At 49.9% G+C, this 15,000-nt stretch overlaps 1 protein-coding gene across 4 annotated transcripts in view; it reads right to left on the reverse strand.

Moving 5' to 3' along the window:
• Nucleotides 1–15,000, reverse strand: part of LOC126578161 (serine/threonine-protein kinase N) — a 48,405-nt gene that overhangs the window by 24,922 nt on the left and 8,483 nt on the right. For 2 of the 4 annotated variants that reach the window (XM_050240469.1, XM_050240467.1), the window contains exons 1-2: nucleotides 3,904–3,948; nucleotides 185–408 (exon numbers count right to left, since the gene is read on the reverse strand). The exons of 1 other annotated variant lie outside the window; for it this stretch is intronic. In XM_050240469.1, coding sequence (XP_050096426.1) covers nucleotides 185–280 — 96 coding nt within the window. In that variant the 5' untranslated portion in view covers nucleotides 281–408; nucleotides 3,904–3,948. Of the gene's footprint in view, nucleotides 1–184; nucleotides 409–3,903; nucleotides 3,949–8,797; nucleotides 9,175–11,511; nucleotides 11,646–15,000 lie in introns of those variants that run through there. One more of the 4 variants, XM_050240466.1, reaches the window with a different exon arrangement.

A 15,000-nucleotide genomic window follows, 5' to 3' on the forward strand; every position in this document is an offset into this window, starting at 1 on the left:
ACTAGCGTGAGAAGTAATCGGGCATCGTCGTGTCTCTTTCACTTCGTACAGAAGCAGAAGAAAACCACCGAAAAAGCGCTGGGACACACGCCGAGCAGCGAGCAGGAAGGGCAATGAGATCGCAGTTAATCTGGAATGCGCCGCCTTTGGTCGCGGATGCGATCGGTTGCGAAGATTCCGTTACCTGTTCGACCACGGCACTGACACAGGTGCTGAACATGCGGCTTCGTCGTCGCCTTCTATAGCGGTTGCCGTTGTACTCCGTTACATCCAGTGCCATGCTCTTTGAGGCGCGTTCGCTCGAGTTTTCGGGTTCGTTCCGGGTCCGAAAATACCCCGTTCCGTTACTTCACGTTACTGTTGGTCTACGCCGCTGTATTTATTATAATGTTGCGCTGCTGCTTGCGTCTAATTGTGAACGTTGGCGGCAGGAAGAAAGCGTGGTTTTTGAATGACCCAGAGAGAGAGAGAGAGAGAGCGCACACACAAGAATCAGGTATCTGGCGGCAGATCAGGTTGTTGAAACTATTTATATCGACACTAAATCACCGGTGAACCCGGACACGTATGAGTGTCCGCGGTGTCCATAAAATGAGCCAATTGCGCGATGATTGAGTTCGGTTAATGGGGCGAACGGTGCTTCGCACACTCCAGATGGTGTACGATTGGAGTCCCATCGGTAACTAATAAGAGCGACTTCGTGTCTCAATGCATCTCTGTCCAGTTAGAGTCCAACGAGATTCGCGGCTGGACACTGCCCGCAGGTGGTGGTGTACGCTGGTTTCACTTTCCACAAAGCCGGAAGAGCGCGCGCAATAGTACACGCGTGGTCTAGAGTACGAGCTCTCCCCCCGGTCCCACAAACATATGAAATTATGTCTCATTAGAAGATGTCAGTCCCGCGATAGCGGTGGGAACGCATGTTGGCGGCCTTCTTCTTCCTTTTCTTCGATTTTTAATCGTTCCGCGAGCCTCATTACGTAGAAGCTAGTTGGACAATTGTATAACGCTCATTACCTGGCGTCTTCAGCCAGTTAATGATAGACTCTGGCGGCATCATATTAGGAATAAATGAGCTGAAGAAGGGCACTAGAGCACTAGTGGAGCCTCCCGAGAGAGGTCTGGTCCTTGAAGGGAAAAGCGAAGCTAATGCGTCATAGGTTTACCATATCAGTGATTCCAAATATGAAGCTCCATGCTAGGCCGCAACAGAAAATGTATTATTAATCGTGCAACGACGATGTAGCCACGTTTTAGTGACCGGAAGTGTGGCTCGTTACAAAGCTAGCGACAAATTGAGAAATTTCCAACACATTCTGAACCAGTTAGTCCGTGTTTATGGCCGAGTGCTGAGCTGGTGGCTGCTAATGATCTCACTGAAGGTGGGCGCTTCGTTGCTCTAAAATACCACTAAATCCTACACAAAACCAGATTTCGAATGGGGGCTCTGCAACCACGCACGTTCCATTTCCCAAAAAATAATTTAAAAGGGATTTTAGGTAGAAAGGAAATGAGACCGGGAGCCGAAATGTTACTTAACGAGATGAATTCACCACCATCACATCACACGTCACCATCGAACGTGCTGGTCATGGTTGGCCCTGGTTGCCCCCCGGTAATAAAGCCTACTGTGGGCTACTGCGCATTGAGACTAATGTTCCACCGATAATCTCCAACCATCTGCGTGTGTGCAGCATCGCTTTGACCCACGACCAGCGCGGCATGGCTAATATCGATAGCATGAAAGTGAAAGTATTCATTTCAGGGCAAGATTAGGGTTTGATTTGGCTAGCACACGGATACACGCGGTAGCGGGTCCACCACCACACAGGGCACAATGGTTCCGATGGTTTTCCTTTTCTCTGCGCTCCAGGAAAGCCTCTCACCGTTGGCCACTATTGGCCGGCCGGATGATAAATCATAATTTAACGCGCAAATTCGCCCCTTTCAACGGCCAAATTGAGGAAACGAAGTCAATGGTTGCTCTCCACGCTCGGCTTGAGTTTCAAAACAAAATAGCGATCGATTAGCAGCCACTTTGGTCGCTTCGGCCCACTTGAATGTGACGTAATCTCGCGTTTTGTTGCTCAATGCGGTTATGCTCTGTTCATCTGTCAACAGGTCGATGATTGAGTTGCATCAAGCGAACCGAGTAGGCGGCTGAGCGAAAGCAATTCGCGAGATACTTGGCGCAATGATAAGGCGCGTTAAGCGGCGTTTAATTCAATCGGAATGTCCGAATGCACCTTGTAGGAACAGCGACACGCTTCAGTGAGTGAGATAATTGATTTCACAGTGGCACTGCCTCCCCCCCCAGAAGCGTCCGTTTAGCGATCGCAACACCCACCACCATCCACCATCACACATCACACTGCCGCTTATCGAGAAGGATTCGAAGAGTTCGTGATTTGAATCCGAAATGATATGTAACAGGAAGACATATTAGGAAGGTGGTCGGTCGGTCGCTCGAGCTTGCACGCGATGGATGATCCCCGCCGCGCATACCGACACGCGTTTGCGAAGGTGGAGGATATGGCTTACACCTCCCGCGTGCTGCTGGTGGCCGCTTCTTCGTTTGCAGTTTTGTTTTATTTTCGAACGAAACCAGACGCGGGGGAGGGTCGTGAGGATCGCCATGTCGCGACCGAGACGATGCCGACGATGTTAAGGCGCGCACGGAGTGAATGAAACTGAATAAAAACCCGGTCCTTGCCCTCGAACGCCATTTCTGGCCATTGCCACCATCGCAGCAACACCATTCACGGCCAACGGCACCTTGATTCGTATTTGAATGTGGCGATGGGCCAGTGTGTGTGCGCTTGTGTGCTGCATTTGGTGGGTGGGTGTCAAGGAGGTTGCGCAATGGAAAGCTCGTTCCATTTCCAGAGTTTGTACCTTCGGAATATACGCGCGCACACCAAGGATTTGCATCAGCGACCAGCGGCACACATTCACAATGGAGACAATAATTAAATTATTCAAACAATACACCTCCACCCTCCCACGGGGGATCCTCCCAAGCCGTGGCCGACGCTATGTCTTCCTCCTTTCCAAAGCAAAGTGTGCGAGGAAAGTGAAGCGAGGATTGCAGCGAGCGAAACGAGATTCCAATTACGGACGTCCACCACCACGTGAGAGCAGCTACTTCCTCTGCCATCTCCGGCTCCGACTCACGTCTTTATCGAACCATTTTATCTTATCTCAAGCCTACCACACCGTCAACATTCGCTGTCATCGCACGCATACGAATCCATGCTCGAGCTCAATGAAAACCTCGCCAAAGGGGTGTACTGGGTGGCGTTGGTACGTGTAATCAACACCGGAGGAGCAATCTTGTTTGATTTGCTTGTAGGTACGTATGCTGCCGGGGGAGGAATGGCTGGTCGAATCGGGCCACCACAGGCCAATAGTGCTTTGCTTTCATTTTCTGTTCGACAAATAACCGCGCTGCGCTTCGCCGACCGAGAAGGAATCAGTGCCGCACCCTTTATCCCTCGGCGCAATAATGTTGGCCAATTGAGATTATGTGCAAATTGCACTAGAACACGCCATATCTGAAGGAACTATGCGGCCGATGCGGACAACAACAAACGAACAAGTCAGACACGCGTTTCCTGAAAGCGTTTCGCTGTATCTCTCGCTCTCTGTATAGCCACAAGCACTGGGCGCCTACTAGAAGTGTGAATCGATCGGTTGCTATCGATCGAAGCAGTCACATATGTTGCGTGGGTAGGACTCTGTGGTTTATGGTATCGAGTTCACTTTAAGCACTGACAGAGGTACTTCAAAATGACGCGACAAACGTAATTGATCACTTTGAAACAATGGACAGTGGAAGGGAAGAGGTTTACTAAGGCCATTAGGCGAATCTAAGACGGAAAGCGCTCGAGTGATAAGACACACTTTGGGAACGGTCTCAAGAACACCAACACTATACACTCGCTGTTCGTGATACGCGCACCAATCCGATCCGCATACGAAAGTGAACTGTCACAGGCGCTCTCCTGAGTGGCTTGATAGTGTGGTGTTTGGCTGCGGTGTGTGCCCCTCCATGCACAATCAACGATAGTAGGCTGATAACGGCATAGCATGGCGACGATTTCAACACGCCAAGAATCGGGTTGCCAGGGGGGCCAGACCAGAACACTCCCAGAAGAATTCTAATAACACATTCCACACGCTAACCATCATCATCGGTGAAATGGAAATGCATATCGATCCGTCAACCGGCCCATTGTCTTCCACGCGTACATCGATTGTGACCTTTCGGGGAGCTCAACAAAATAAGATGAAATAAGGCTCGTACCTTCTCCTTCACCCCATCGCCACTGGGCCCTAGAACCGTCGGGTGGTCGAGGTGAAAGGGCCGTGCGCATATATACATATCGGATGTCATAAATTCATGACAAGCCAAACGGGCGAGCGCGTGTGGGTTTGCATGTCCAGGAGGCTGTCTGCCGACGACCGATAAGCCCGGTGCGCCGGGAGCGAGATTGCGTGTTCAAAACCAACGAGAAGCACCAGCAAGAGCAGGAGGAGGAGGAGGAGGAGGAGGAGGAATGTGCTTCCTGTGGCGAGCTGCCTGCACTCTAATCACATGGAACTAAACCACCGCGCTCCGCACTCGGTGGACCACTAATAACGCGCTTGGTGGCCTGGTGGCCCGCTGGCACATGGCGCAAATTAGCTTTGCTTGCAACACACGGACGCACGGAATCGCAGCTAGTAGTAGGCACAGCAAGAGACCAACCAAGCAGCAGCAGCAGCAGCAGCATCCAAGCAGCCAACAGCGACATCATAGTAGCACGGCATCGGATTTCAGTTAATTGATTAACGCGCAACAAATAGCCGCCAGGAGACGCGAACGAATCGAGAGGGAGGGTTGCTTGGATGGCCACGAAGGGAGAGGCGTTACGCGGGTTGTCACTTTCGATTTTTGCGATTCCCGCAGATATCCGAGAGGTAAACCGTGGGGAGGAAGTCTCGGGAGTGCGTAGGTGTCGAGTTGCGCCTCCGCTTGAGCGATGGGATGGCTGGGGCTGGACGGTTTTCATGCTGGGCCGCCATTTTGTGTATTCATCAACGATCGCCACTTGAGAGAAGAAGCTCCCCGGGGACGTGCGCCACTTGAGGTACAAGTTCTAATTAGATTTTCACCCAAGAAGATGAGCGATGGCGATGCCGCGTCCTCTAGAGAGAGTGCTCTACAGACTGCGCGATAATCAACTCATCAAAATGGATACATTTCTATCGCGCCCATCCATACTAATGTTGCGCTCACTGTGGCCCCCCAGGAAGAAGGCTCTGGTATGGCTCTGGTTTGGCTCTGGGACCTGCATTCTGCAAAACGCGATAACACGTGGTAGCAATGGGCTTATCGCGAGGCGGAATCGGTTCGTTGGTACGTTGATGTGAGTCTCTCGCCAGCTTTTCGGGATTCCAAGGGGGCTTTGAAAAGGGGCCAAAGGACAGGGATAAAAAAGGACCGCCACCGGGTGTGACTGACCCCTGGTGGCATACCAAACCTTTTCCCTTTGGAGGGGAGCAGAAGGTGAGCAAAGGAATTTGTAATTCGAACCCAAAAACTCATACGGTATCTCGTCGTTACGACAAACCCTGGGAAGGGCGGCCTTTCTCTCCTCGCCTAAACGGCTGCGACAATCCAATTATCATATATTTTATCGATATCATATGGGGCAGCGCGAACCATATAAGGGTTCACCACTCACGCGGTGCCGCATAGGACACCAACCTTCCGATGATCCGCCGGTGATGGTGGTGTGGCGTTCTCCGGTCCCAACGCTGTATATAGGACGACACTGCGGCAACGCCATTGGCGTTTAAATTGACTTTGGAGTACGTGCTGTGCTGTAGCTCTCGCTCTCGCGGGATCGGGAAGTTACTCAGCGCACAGTTACAAAGTATGCTCCTCCCCTCCCCCCCCCCTTGGGCCAGGAAGCAGCATTAACTGGTTGGCTGGTGCGAAATAGATCTTAGTATTACGAGGACACGCACGTGGCAGGAGGAAAGCAAGCTCTGATAATGTGGCGACAGTTCATTTGCAGTACAAATGATTACAGTTTGTTGTAAAAATTTCATTAAACCTCCTGCTGTCTCTACCACAAAACCAGTCCGTTGTCCACGCACAATACAGAATTAGTAACACTATCACACGTCCATCGATGGGATCGGAGTCAGTTAGGCCAGCTGTAGCCAACCAAGCCAGCCAGGCCACCAATGCTCCATCATCGTTACAATCTTGGGCTAACCGGTTCCGCGTTCAACAGATCTATGACGAATCGCGGCTTATATCACATCGCCCTAACCACCCCCTCCGCCTACCTCTCCCTCTCGCGTAGAAACAAAGAATGAAACGGCGGCCACCATTTGGCTAGGGACTTGTGTTGTTGTGGCTAAAACTATGCTGAAAGAGAAAGGACCCTTCTCTATGTACCCTCCTCCCTCTTCCCTCCTCGCCGCCATTGAAGATCTGCACATCGGAAGGGCTGTGCCACCACGGCGGGACTAAAGCCACCCCCTGCTCCTCCTGCACCACCTTCTTCTCGACATCGACATCATCATGATCACCGTCAGCCCGTCGGAGGCACGACGACACGTCTTTTCGGGGTGAAAGTGATTTCGTCTACGCGATCGGGTACATAGTTTCCAGCATTTCTCCTCTTCCTTCCAGTGAGCCACCTCACTCCCGCTCACCCTGCTGCCTGCTGTGTCTGGCAAGACCGCGTGTGGGTGGCTCAGATTGTAGTGTTCGACCGATGGGGTTAAGTCAGCCTCCCGCCCAGATGTATAAATTATGAACACGATAATTAGGAAGGCGGACGCGGACCAGCGCACCGTTTAGTGGCCGGGCGAGATTCCCTGCCGGAGATTGGTGGTTCATCTCCCACAACTCCCAGAGGCTGTGGCAGTGGCCGACCTCTTGTTAGCGGCTCATTTTGCAAAGCGAAAAAGGGCGTCAAATCACCGAAACTACCGTTCCAGAGCAGCGAAGGAAGCCCGCAGACGCGGCCTCTCGCGAAAGCAATCGATTAACCTTTCACACCGTCGAGAGCCGAGCGGCTGTGCTTGCCAATTTGGTCCAATTATGCCGCGGAGGAAAAGTCCCGGTTCTGTTGATACCCCGTTGATGTGGACTTTGGTGGGAATCTGGGAAAGACACAATAAAATTTGCGCCGGGAGGTCGGTCTTGGCTTTCGCTCGCTGGTACGCAGTGATGTGAATGAATTTTAACCCCGTTCCGCCCATTTTCGTGCAAAAGGAATCGATCATTGGCCTGGCCGCATTAAGCAGGAAACGAGAACAGATCAGCCGTTTTAGGGGAGTCGGGGTTTTTCTTGAGAGCTCTCGCTCATGAACCAGTGGCAGTCAGTGGCTCCAAGGTGATGTGCCCAATCCAATCATCGGTTGCTACGTGCCCGTTCCTCCTGCACCCGAAGGATGTTTCTGAGCACGCGCCCCACATTAGCTCCGTAACGGAGTAAGCCATGGTCCCTCGGTTTGTGCATTCATTGGGCGAGCGTAGTAACGCAGGCCAGCAGTTGCCATGACTAACAGCTGACATTTGTTGTTTGTGGCCTGCTCGGTCGATGAAAACGCGCTGCTGGCGAATGAATGGATCGATCGTGAGAAGCTAACGTGGTTCCAACGTCACTGCTCCCATGCATAACACATAGCATTGCATTATCGAAAGCTTCCAAACTACTACATCGATTACACATTAAGCAAAGGGGAAGACGTGCAGTGTACGCTTGAGGCAACTTAGCTAATCGCGTCTGACCTCATCATAATCGTGCCCAACTTTTTTATTACCTTTTCCCCAATAAACTTCTTTGCCTGGCATGAATAAAAACCCACGGTACGGGGCGAAACTTTGGTGGATTATCGATTATATTTGGGTTCTTTTACGTACTCTCCGGGGCAGAATGGTCAATCGAAACATTAATGAAGACGTGTAACGGTTCCACTATTGCAAGGGGCAGGCCGTACACTCTTTCTAGTTTTCCTTCTTCCGTCTAGTCCATTGGCAGGTAGCTTATGCTGGCTTATTTTTTTTTTTTGGTACAGCTTATTCTATATCGTGACGCTGCCAACAATCGATGGCGTCATAACATGATCGAACTGATCGGGAAAAGTATTCGAGTGGCAGCATTGCTACCGTTTCCGATCCAACAGTTGTGCACAAGAGATCAAGAATCGCACGAAGAATCAAAAGGAAGGAAGGAAGGAAGGTAGCATTTACCGTTTCTGCGATCCCGCTCGCGAAATAAGCGAAGCGAAATTCTTTTTGCTTTTTCATCATGGCGAGGATGAGGTTCGAGAAGGTGAATGCACGATTTTCACCTCCAATTTCTCGAAAAACACAAACGCACAAGGCTAACGGAAGAGAGTAGAATAGCCAAAAGACGCTTTTCTGCCCAGCAATGCTAGATTTCGCAGCTTAAATTAGCACACCGCTGCATACGATCGTGCGAAATGATATCTCGCCGTAATCGCACCCCGCAGAAACACAACCCTCGATCATCGGTGGAAGTTAATTGTCTTGCCACATCGCTCATTCTCGGTTCTCTTGGAGTGGTGGCGGCGTGTGACGTTCTGGCACCACGCGAAAATATCATCCGAAAGTCATAAAAACACAATCGAAGCAACCATCGTGTCGGCCACGGTTGCTATGATGGCAGTTACCGCACCACACGTTCATTTTGACAAAGTGTCGACCCGATGGAGATTTATGCTAGGGAGATGGATTAAAAATAGAAAAATGAAACACTTTACGTACGGTGAATAGGTAACCCTTCAGCTTCGCCTTCAAGTCCTTCAGGATGACGAGCTTGCTAGACTTAAAGCTAAAATCGGTCGGATCGTTGACGCTCATCCTGTTCAACACGGAGTAGGGGACCGTTTCTATATGCTGATGGCCGTGAAAACTTGGTTTTCAGATGTTTGCCGAGATAATATCCCAACGATGCTGCTGCTGCTGCCACTGCACTCCACTGAGCAGCAGAGATGAGCCTTTTTACGCGGACCCCTCCATATGTATGGAGCTCCTCCGCTCACGTACCGGTTGCACACTGACTGATTATACGCGGGTTATTGTTTCACTTCGCGGCGCGCACATACAAACGCTCACATACACAACAACACGCGCTGTTTCCACTTCCGGATGGAGAGAAATAAATTTAAAACGAAAATCAATTGGATCGTATTGCAGTGTTTTATGGAGTAGCTACCATCGCAGCATCGTTCTGCTGATAAGATAAGCAGCTCCTGACACAACCCACTGTTGCACTGTATAGGACGACGTTCGAAAACCGATTTCCACCAGACAGTATCCGGATTCCGGAGGATGATGATGTAAAAATCCTGGAAGCGGGCCGTGGAAACCACCGTTGAAAGGTGATTTATTAGTAGAAAGCTTTCGCTAAATAGTACCCTTCGCGAGGGTTTGCAAACTATGAAACATTACGTCCAAACCGAGGGAACGGATTTGTTTCCCCCGAAGACAACGGCCATTTCCGCTAAACTCTAAATCGAAGAAGATGAACCGACCGAGCGTGCGAGATCCATGGTTTTCGCGAACCGGAAGTACGGTTCCTCTCCTTCTCGTTGGCCCCGTGGCCGAAAGGTCCGAACATCATTACCGATCGTGAACGAGGGGTGAGAAGCTAATGTTATGCAAACAAATAATGCCCGAAAACCTTGGCGTTCGCGTGGCGTTACGAATGCGAATGGTGCGCGGTCTCAATGTTTACTCATTGCTTTCGTGGTCGAAACCAGCGACGCTGCTGTGTTACCTATCCCCATGACCCTCTCTGTCGATCGTGTCCACCGCTGAGGGATCAAGCACAAAGGTAAACACTAGATGGCGCACACGTTCGTCTCTCAGCCAGATGGTCACTCTGCTGTTTCTGTTGCTGCCGTTGTGCCACCGGCGTCATGTACGCATCATCTATTTACTAATTTTCGCAATTGCCCCTTCCTTGACACAGGGACTGGCCGAAATTCGTCTGAAAGACGCAGCATCCATCAACAATCCCAGCTGAATGGGAAGCTAAATCAAGTTGTCAACACTTTCTCTAGACGGACGAGCGGTCGACTGGCCGGCCGGCCGGTCGACCTAGGTTTGTGGACTTACGAGGAGCGCAAGAAATAGTGGACATTATAACGACTGGGCACTGTTGATCTATTGCCGATCGTTTCGCGTATTTGAACGCTAATTTTGGGGGCAAATTTGGCGCAACGCAAAGGGAAATGGGTTCCGCGTGTTTCGGTCGACTGGTGATGAAGTATTGACTCCGTCACGAATTCGGGTTAATCCTGGCTGACTTTCATGCTCACATCACATGCACACAAAACTCGTGCCTCGCAGGAGGGATTACTTGATGATCTTTAACGCATTTGCCAGCGGGGCTTCTTGAGAAAACGATGCCCTTTTAGGAGCGTTTCAATTCTTCGTTTGCCGACCTGGCTAGTTTTCACCTTGGTGGTCAGCACTCAGCTGTGACGTTGACCGACAAACAGATACCATGCGATTGTCCATGCGAAAGGATGACGGAACAGTTAGCGATGATGATGGCCAGGCAGTGATATCCGGCCGGCATTCTTTAAGTGTTATTAAATGCGTAAACGTCTGGATGCCGCGAGCAGATCACATCGCTTATCGTGTCTAGTCCATCAGAAGTGGCCAGAGTAGGTACCGGTACCGGTTGGTTTATGAGTTCATTCTTCTTTGATTTGCAACCTTCCGGTGCTGGTGGTTGGATGAACGGTGGTGACCTCCTTCTGGTTTGTTGTGGTACACGTGGCCTAGGCCTCATTACCGCTATGAAAGGCGGCCGACTCTGGGGGCTAAAAATCGGGTATCGGGAACACACGAGCTTCCGGAACACTGGTGCACCACGGAAACTGATCAAGGCCATGCTGGTAGGCTCATAAATGTCATTTGCGGTGGATCTACCAAAGGTATTGCAGCTCCAGTTGAAAGTCCAAATCGAACACCACGGCCACGAAGGCACCTCATCTTCACCTTACAAATTGGAGCAGCACCACTGCAAGTGCCTTATTGAACCTGTTTCTGACCAGCAATTTCCCGGGTGCCCCTGGAGAAGGCCAACATTAAATCGTTCACTGCTGTAATAGCAACCTGTCTCTCTTCCACTCCCCGTACCGACAAATGATTGTTGCCAACACAACACAATAACACTAGCCAGCCCCTCTCCACGATCGGTCACGATAACGCATCTGGAAACACTCTTCAAGGCCAGCAGCAGCAGCGGCAGCACCGAGTGCTGCCTTTAGCGTTATTATCATGGAACGCAATTTCATGATTGGTTTTCGATTCATTTCCGGGACCATTTACGGTGTTCTGGCCGGCGTCAACTCGTCATTAATAAGACACACAATGAGAACTAAGTGATTTACACCACAACGTCGGTTTTGGTCGCTGGTCACACACAAATCGCCATTTTTACAATGCAGCAACATAAATCTCACATTAGTAGCGCTCGTTGAAGCCCTTTCGATATACACTTGTAACGCACTGCCGTACGGCATGCAGGTCACGTAACACTCGCGCCTGCCCCCAAAAACGTGGTGCATGCACCGGAACCTAAGCCGCGATTTGTGCCGCCGTTCGCCGCGAAAGCTCAGCGAGAACTGAGGCGAGCGGCGCTTTTTTCCTGGCGATCGATCCAACATTCACTCCACGATCTTACGCGCCGGAGCATCGTCGTCGTCGACGTCGTGGTCGCTGTCGTGGTCCTCGTCTTCGTCGATGGAATGGGGTGGTTGGCGTTTGGCGTTCGAAGCCGCCGGTTCGGTTGGTCGTAAGGGGGGACGGACCAAAAAGAAAAGGGCACAACACGATGGAGACGCAGAAAAAAAACTCTCTCCACCATCGTCGTGGAGATTGCGTACAACATAAATAGAGAGGCAGAGAGAGAGAGAACTGCGAGTCATTATGGGAGAGCTTTCCTCCGTGTGTTGGTGGACGCTTTCGGTTTCGACTCTTTCCTCTACACACTGTGGGTCGCCCTCCTCCTTTTCTTCGCTGTTTCCTATTGTTTTTGGTTTGGCCGGCTTATAGTTTGCTTCTCCCCCGGCCGTGTGAATACGCTCCTGTTGCTGGCGCCAGGGTCACGAGAGTTCCGTGTCTTTGAGGAGTGCGTCTTTTGGACGCACTCTTTCGCCCTCCATGTCGCCGCATTCTGTTGAGTTTAATAAGTCGAAATATTATGCTTCGAACACTATAAACAAGCAGTTTTTAGTGCAGTCTCTACTCCATTAAAAGACGTTATAGTGTCTTACAAGACAAATGTTGCATTTTTTGTGCTAGTTACATTACAGCAGCATGCGCGACATTTTAATGAAATTGTTGCAAAAAATCGTGGAATCGTGAAACAAGGTCACTGATAAGACTGTTTTGAAGAAACCCGCAGGAAGGAACGGTCTCCCATGGGATGGGATGCCGGCGCGAGAGATAATGATGCGCAATCAATGAACCAGCATTGAGTAATCTAACGGGATTGTTCGAGAATTGAGCAACTCGCACGGTTCAATGCACGATTGGCGAGGACCTTTTTCGTTGCCACCGAAGGTTGTTTCAAAACATTAGTTATGTTATCGTCTCAGATGCTGCTGTTATCGCGTTGATCAATTCCGCTGTACAACTCACTGCTGATTCATTAATGACCGATGGCAATAGAAAGAGTGGAAAATTCCGGAAACTCCCGTACGAGTCGTAAATAATAAATAAGACAAAAAATAGGAAAATATTGGTTCTCCAGCAAAGGAAAAGTTGTTCTCTGGTCAGTTGTTGACCGGTGGCCATAAAATGAATAAAAAAAAAAGAGGAGTGTATGATATATTTCAACCAAACATAAAACGCAATGCTACAACATGTTGATAAATTATGCATCCAGTTTCCTCTCTCTCTCTCTTCTCAGTCTCTATTTCCCGTTGTTTGGCGCTCCACAAACCACAAAGTGGTCGTGCACTGCATCTACAAAACGGCATCAAGGGAACTATTTCAACCCGAGTTGGTTCATCAGGCACGAGCAATTCCCTTCCCTTCCTTTCCACAGGCCATGGGTTTAGTTCGAAACTAATCAATCTGAACCCAATGATGTCTACGTTTGCCAATGTGTGGGGCCGATTGGCTGTGGTACGAGCCAACAAGCCAGGAATTTCTTCCGGTACCGCACCTTCTGGCGGTGGGGGGCATAGCCAGACCCATCATCATCACATGTGGTGAGCGAGTCTGACGTATAGAGAATCGATTCAGAAGATCAATATCAAGCCAAAGAACAATGGCGGAAGTGAGCGATCTCGAATGCGCTCCTCGCTCCAGATAAGCAAAAGTAGCTGCATATTTGATCTGAATGATTGAACGGTGCCGAGTTTGTGGATATATCTTTAATGCTCCATTCCAATGCTACTTCCTTCCAACACCAACGCCAAGAATTCCTAGTGCACCAGGTGTACGTGTGTACATCGAAGAATCAACGTCCGCGATCAGATCGATCTTACCATTAAGGTGGTTGTGAGTGGAGAAAGATTTGGAAGAAAACAACGCTGTAACTGGAACACAACTATGTTCACCGTTATTGCGTCAGCTGCAGCATCGCTTCCCTTCTCCTGTAACCTAGCCGTACGAACCTGCGAGAAACGAGAAAGATGAAAAACGAAGTGTGAGCGACGAACGAAAAAAGGTTGAAAAACAAATACAATTAATTTTCCGGCATCAGCCCACCCTACCGCCGCCACCGTTCACCGCGGGTTCGGCGAGAAAATACTAATGAAAAGCTAAGCATACACACATACGCAGCGATGGTGCACGATGCCGTTGTTTGAAGGAAAAAGGTCCACGTGTTTTTCCAAGGAGTTTCCATATCCCAAGTCAAACCCCGAAAAAGTGGCTGATGACGCAGGTTACCTGAGAAGCAGTACATCTTCGCTTTTATGCGGCACATTAAACGTTCTTTTCGGCGAGGTAAACCACAGTAAGGTTTCTTACCTAACCGCATCGTCTTTGCAGCCCACTCTGCAATATCACCGTATAAGTTTAGTTTCTTTATAATTCTGGATCACACAATCCTGCTTTTATCTCGATCTCTAGAGATCTGAATCTTAATCGTAGTTTAAACTATTGGATTTGGTTCATCCGGGCACTCATAACCAGTGCATCATTTCTCACGGAAGACCCTGCACGCAGTTTATGGTACATTTGTTGCCGGTTCACACCGAGCACACATCGGTACAGGGCTAGAATTGATATGCTTTTCACGACACATCACCGGCACACGTTTCGCACACGCTTTTTTTCTGTTATCCAACAAAACCCGTGCGGTGATTTCACTGAACAGCAGCGGGTTTGTTTTGCTGGTAAGCGCTTGTGTACGTGCAGTTGAATGAAAAACTAGAGGAAAAATCTCCTCTGTTGCCCTGCCCATTGCCTGGCTTCATGATAACGTAACACACGCACCGCATCTGCAGAAGACGTGCGTTGAAGACGACTGGCGATATTCATTCATTCACAGTTACATTCATCAGTCAGTTGTTGATGGAAGGCGCATAAGAAGCACTGCCAAGCTGCCTCTTTTTCCCTTTACTGCCTCGCAAGCAACCCTTACTCTACCTCCGTAGAGGGCATTACGAGCGTGACACATAAACAAGGTATGCACACGGAGCATTTGACGATCCCATTTCCAGAGACCGGCACCGAGTAGTGTTGCTGCGTCTCTTTCTGCATAACACGATCTCACACACAGCAACCCCGGTGGTACAGCAACTGGCTGCTATGTCCGGATTGTATGAGAAATGAGAAAAACCATCAACACAGCTGATGGACGCACCGCCTTCTACCATCGCGACCATCGAGACACACACATCAAGAGCCGTCAGTGATGAGGTGATGAGCATGATTTGCGACCTACTCTGCGGTGCGCTCTGGACAAACATGGTAGTCGCGAGGGGCAACGAGAG

The sequence above is a fragment of the Anopheles aquasalis genome, chromosome 3, assembly GCF_943734665.1.
Source record: "Anopheles aquasalis chromosome 3, idAnoAquaMG_Q_19, whole genome shotgun sequence".
In the NCBI taxonomy this organism is placed as follows: domain Eukaryota; kingdom Metazoa; phylum Arthropoda; class Insecta; order Diptera; family Culicidae; genus Anopheles; species Anopheles aquasalis.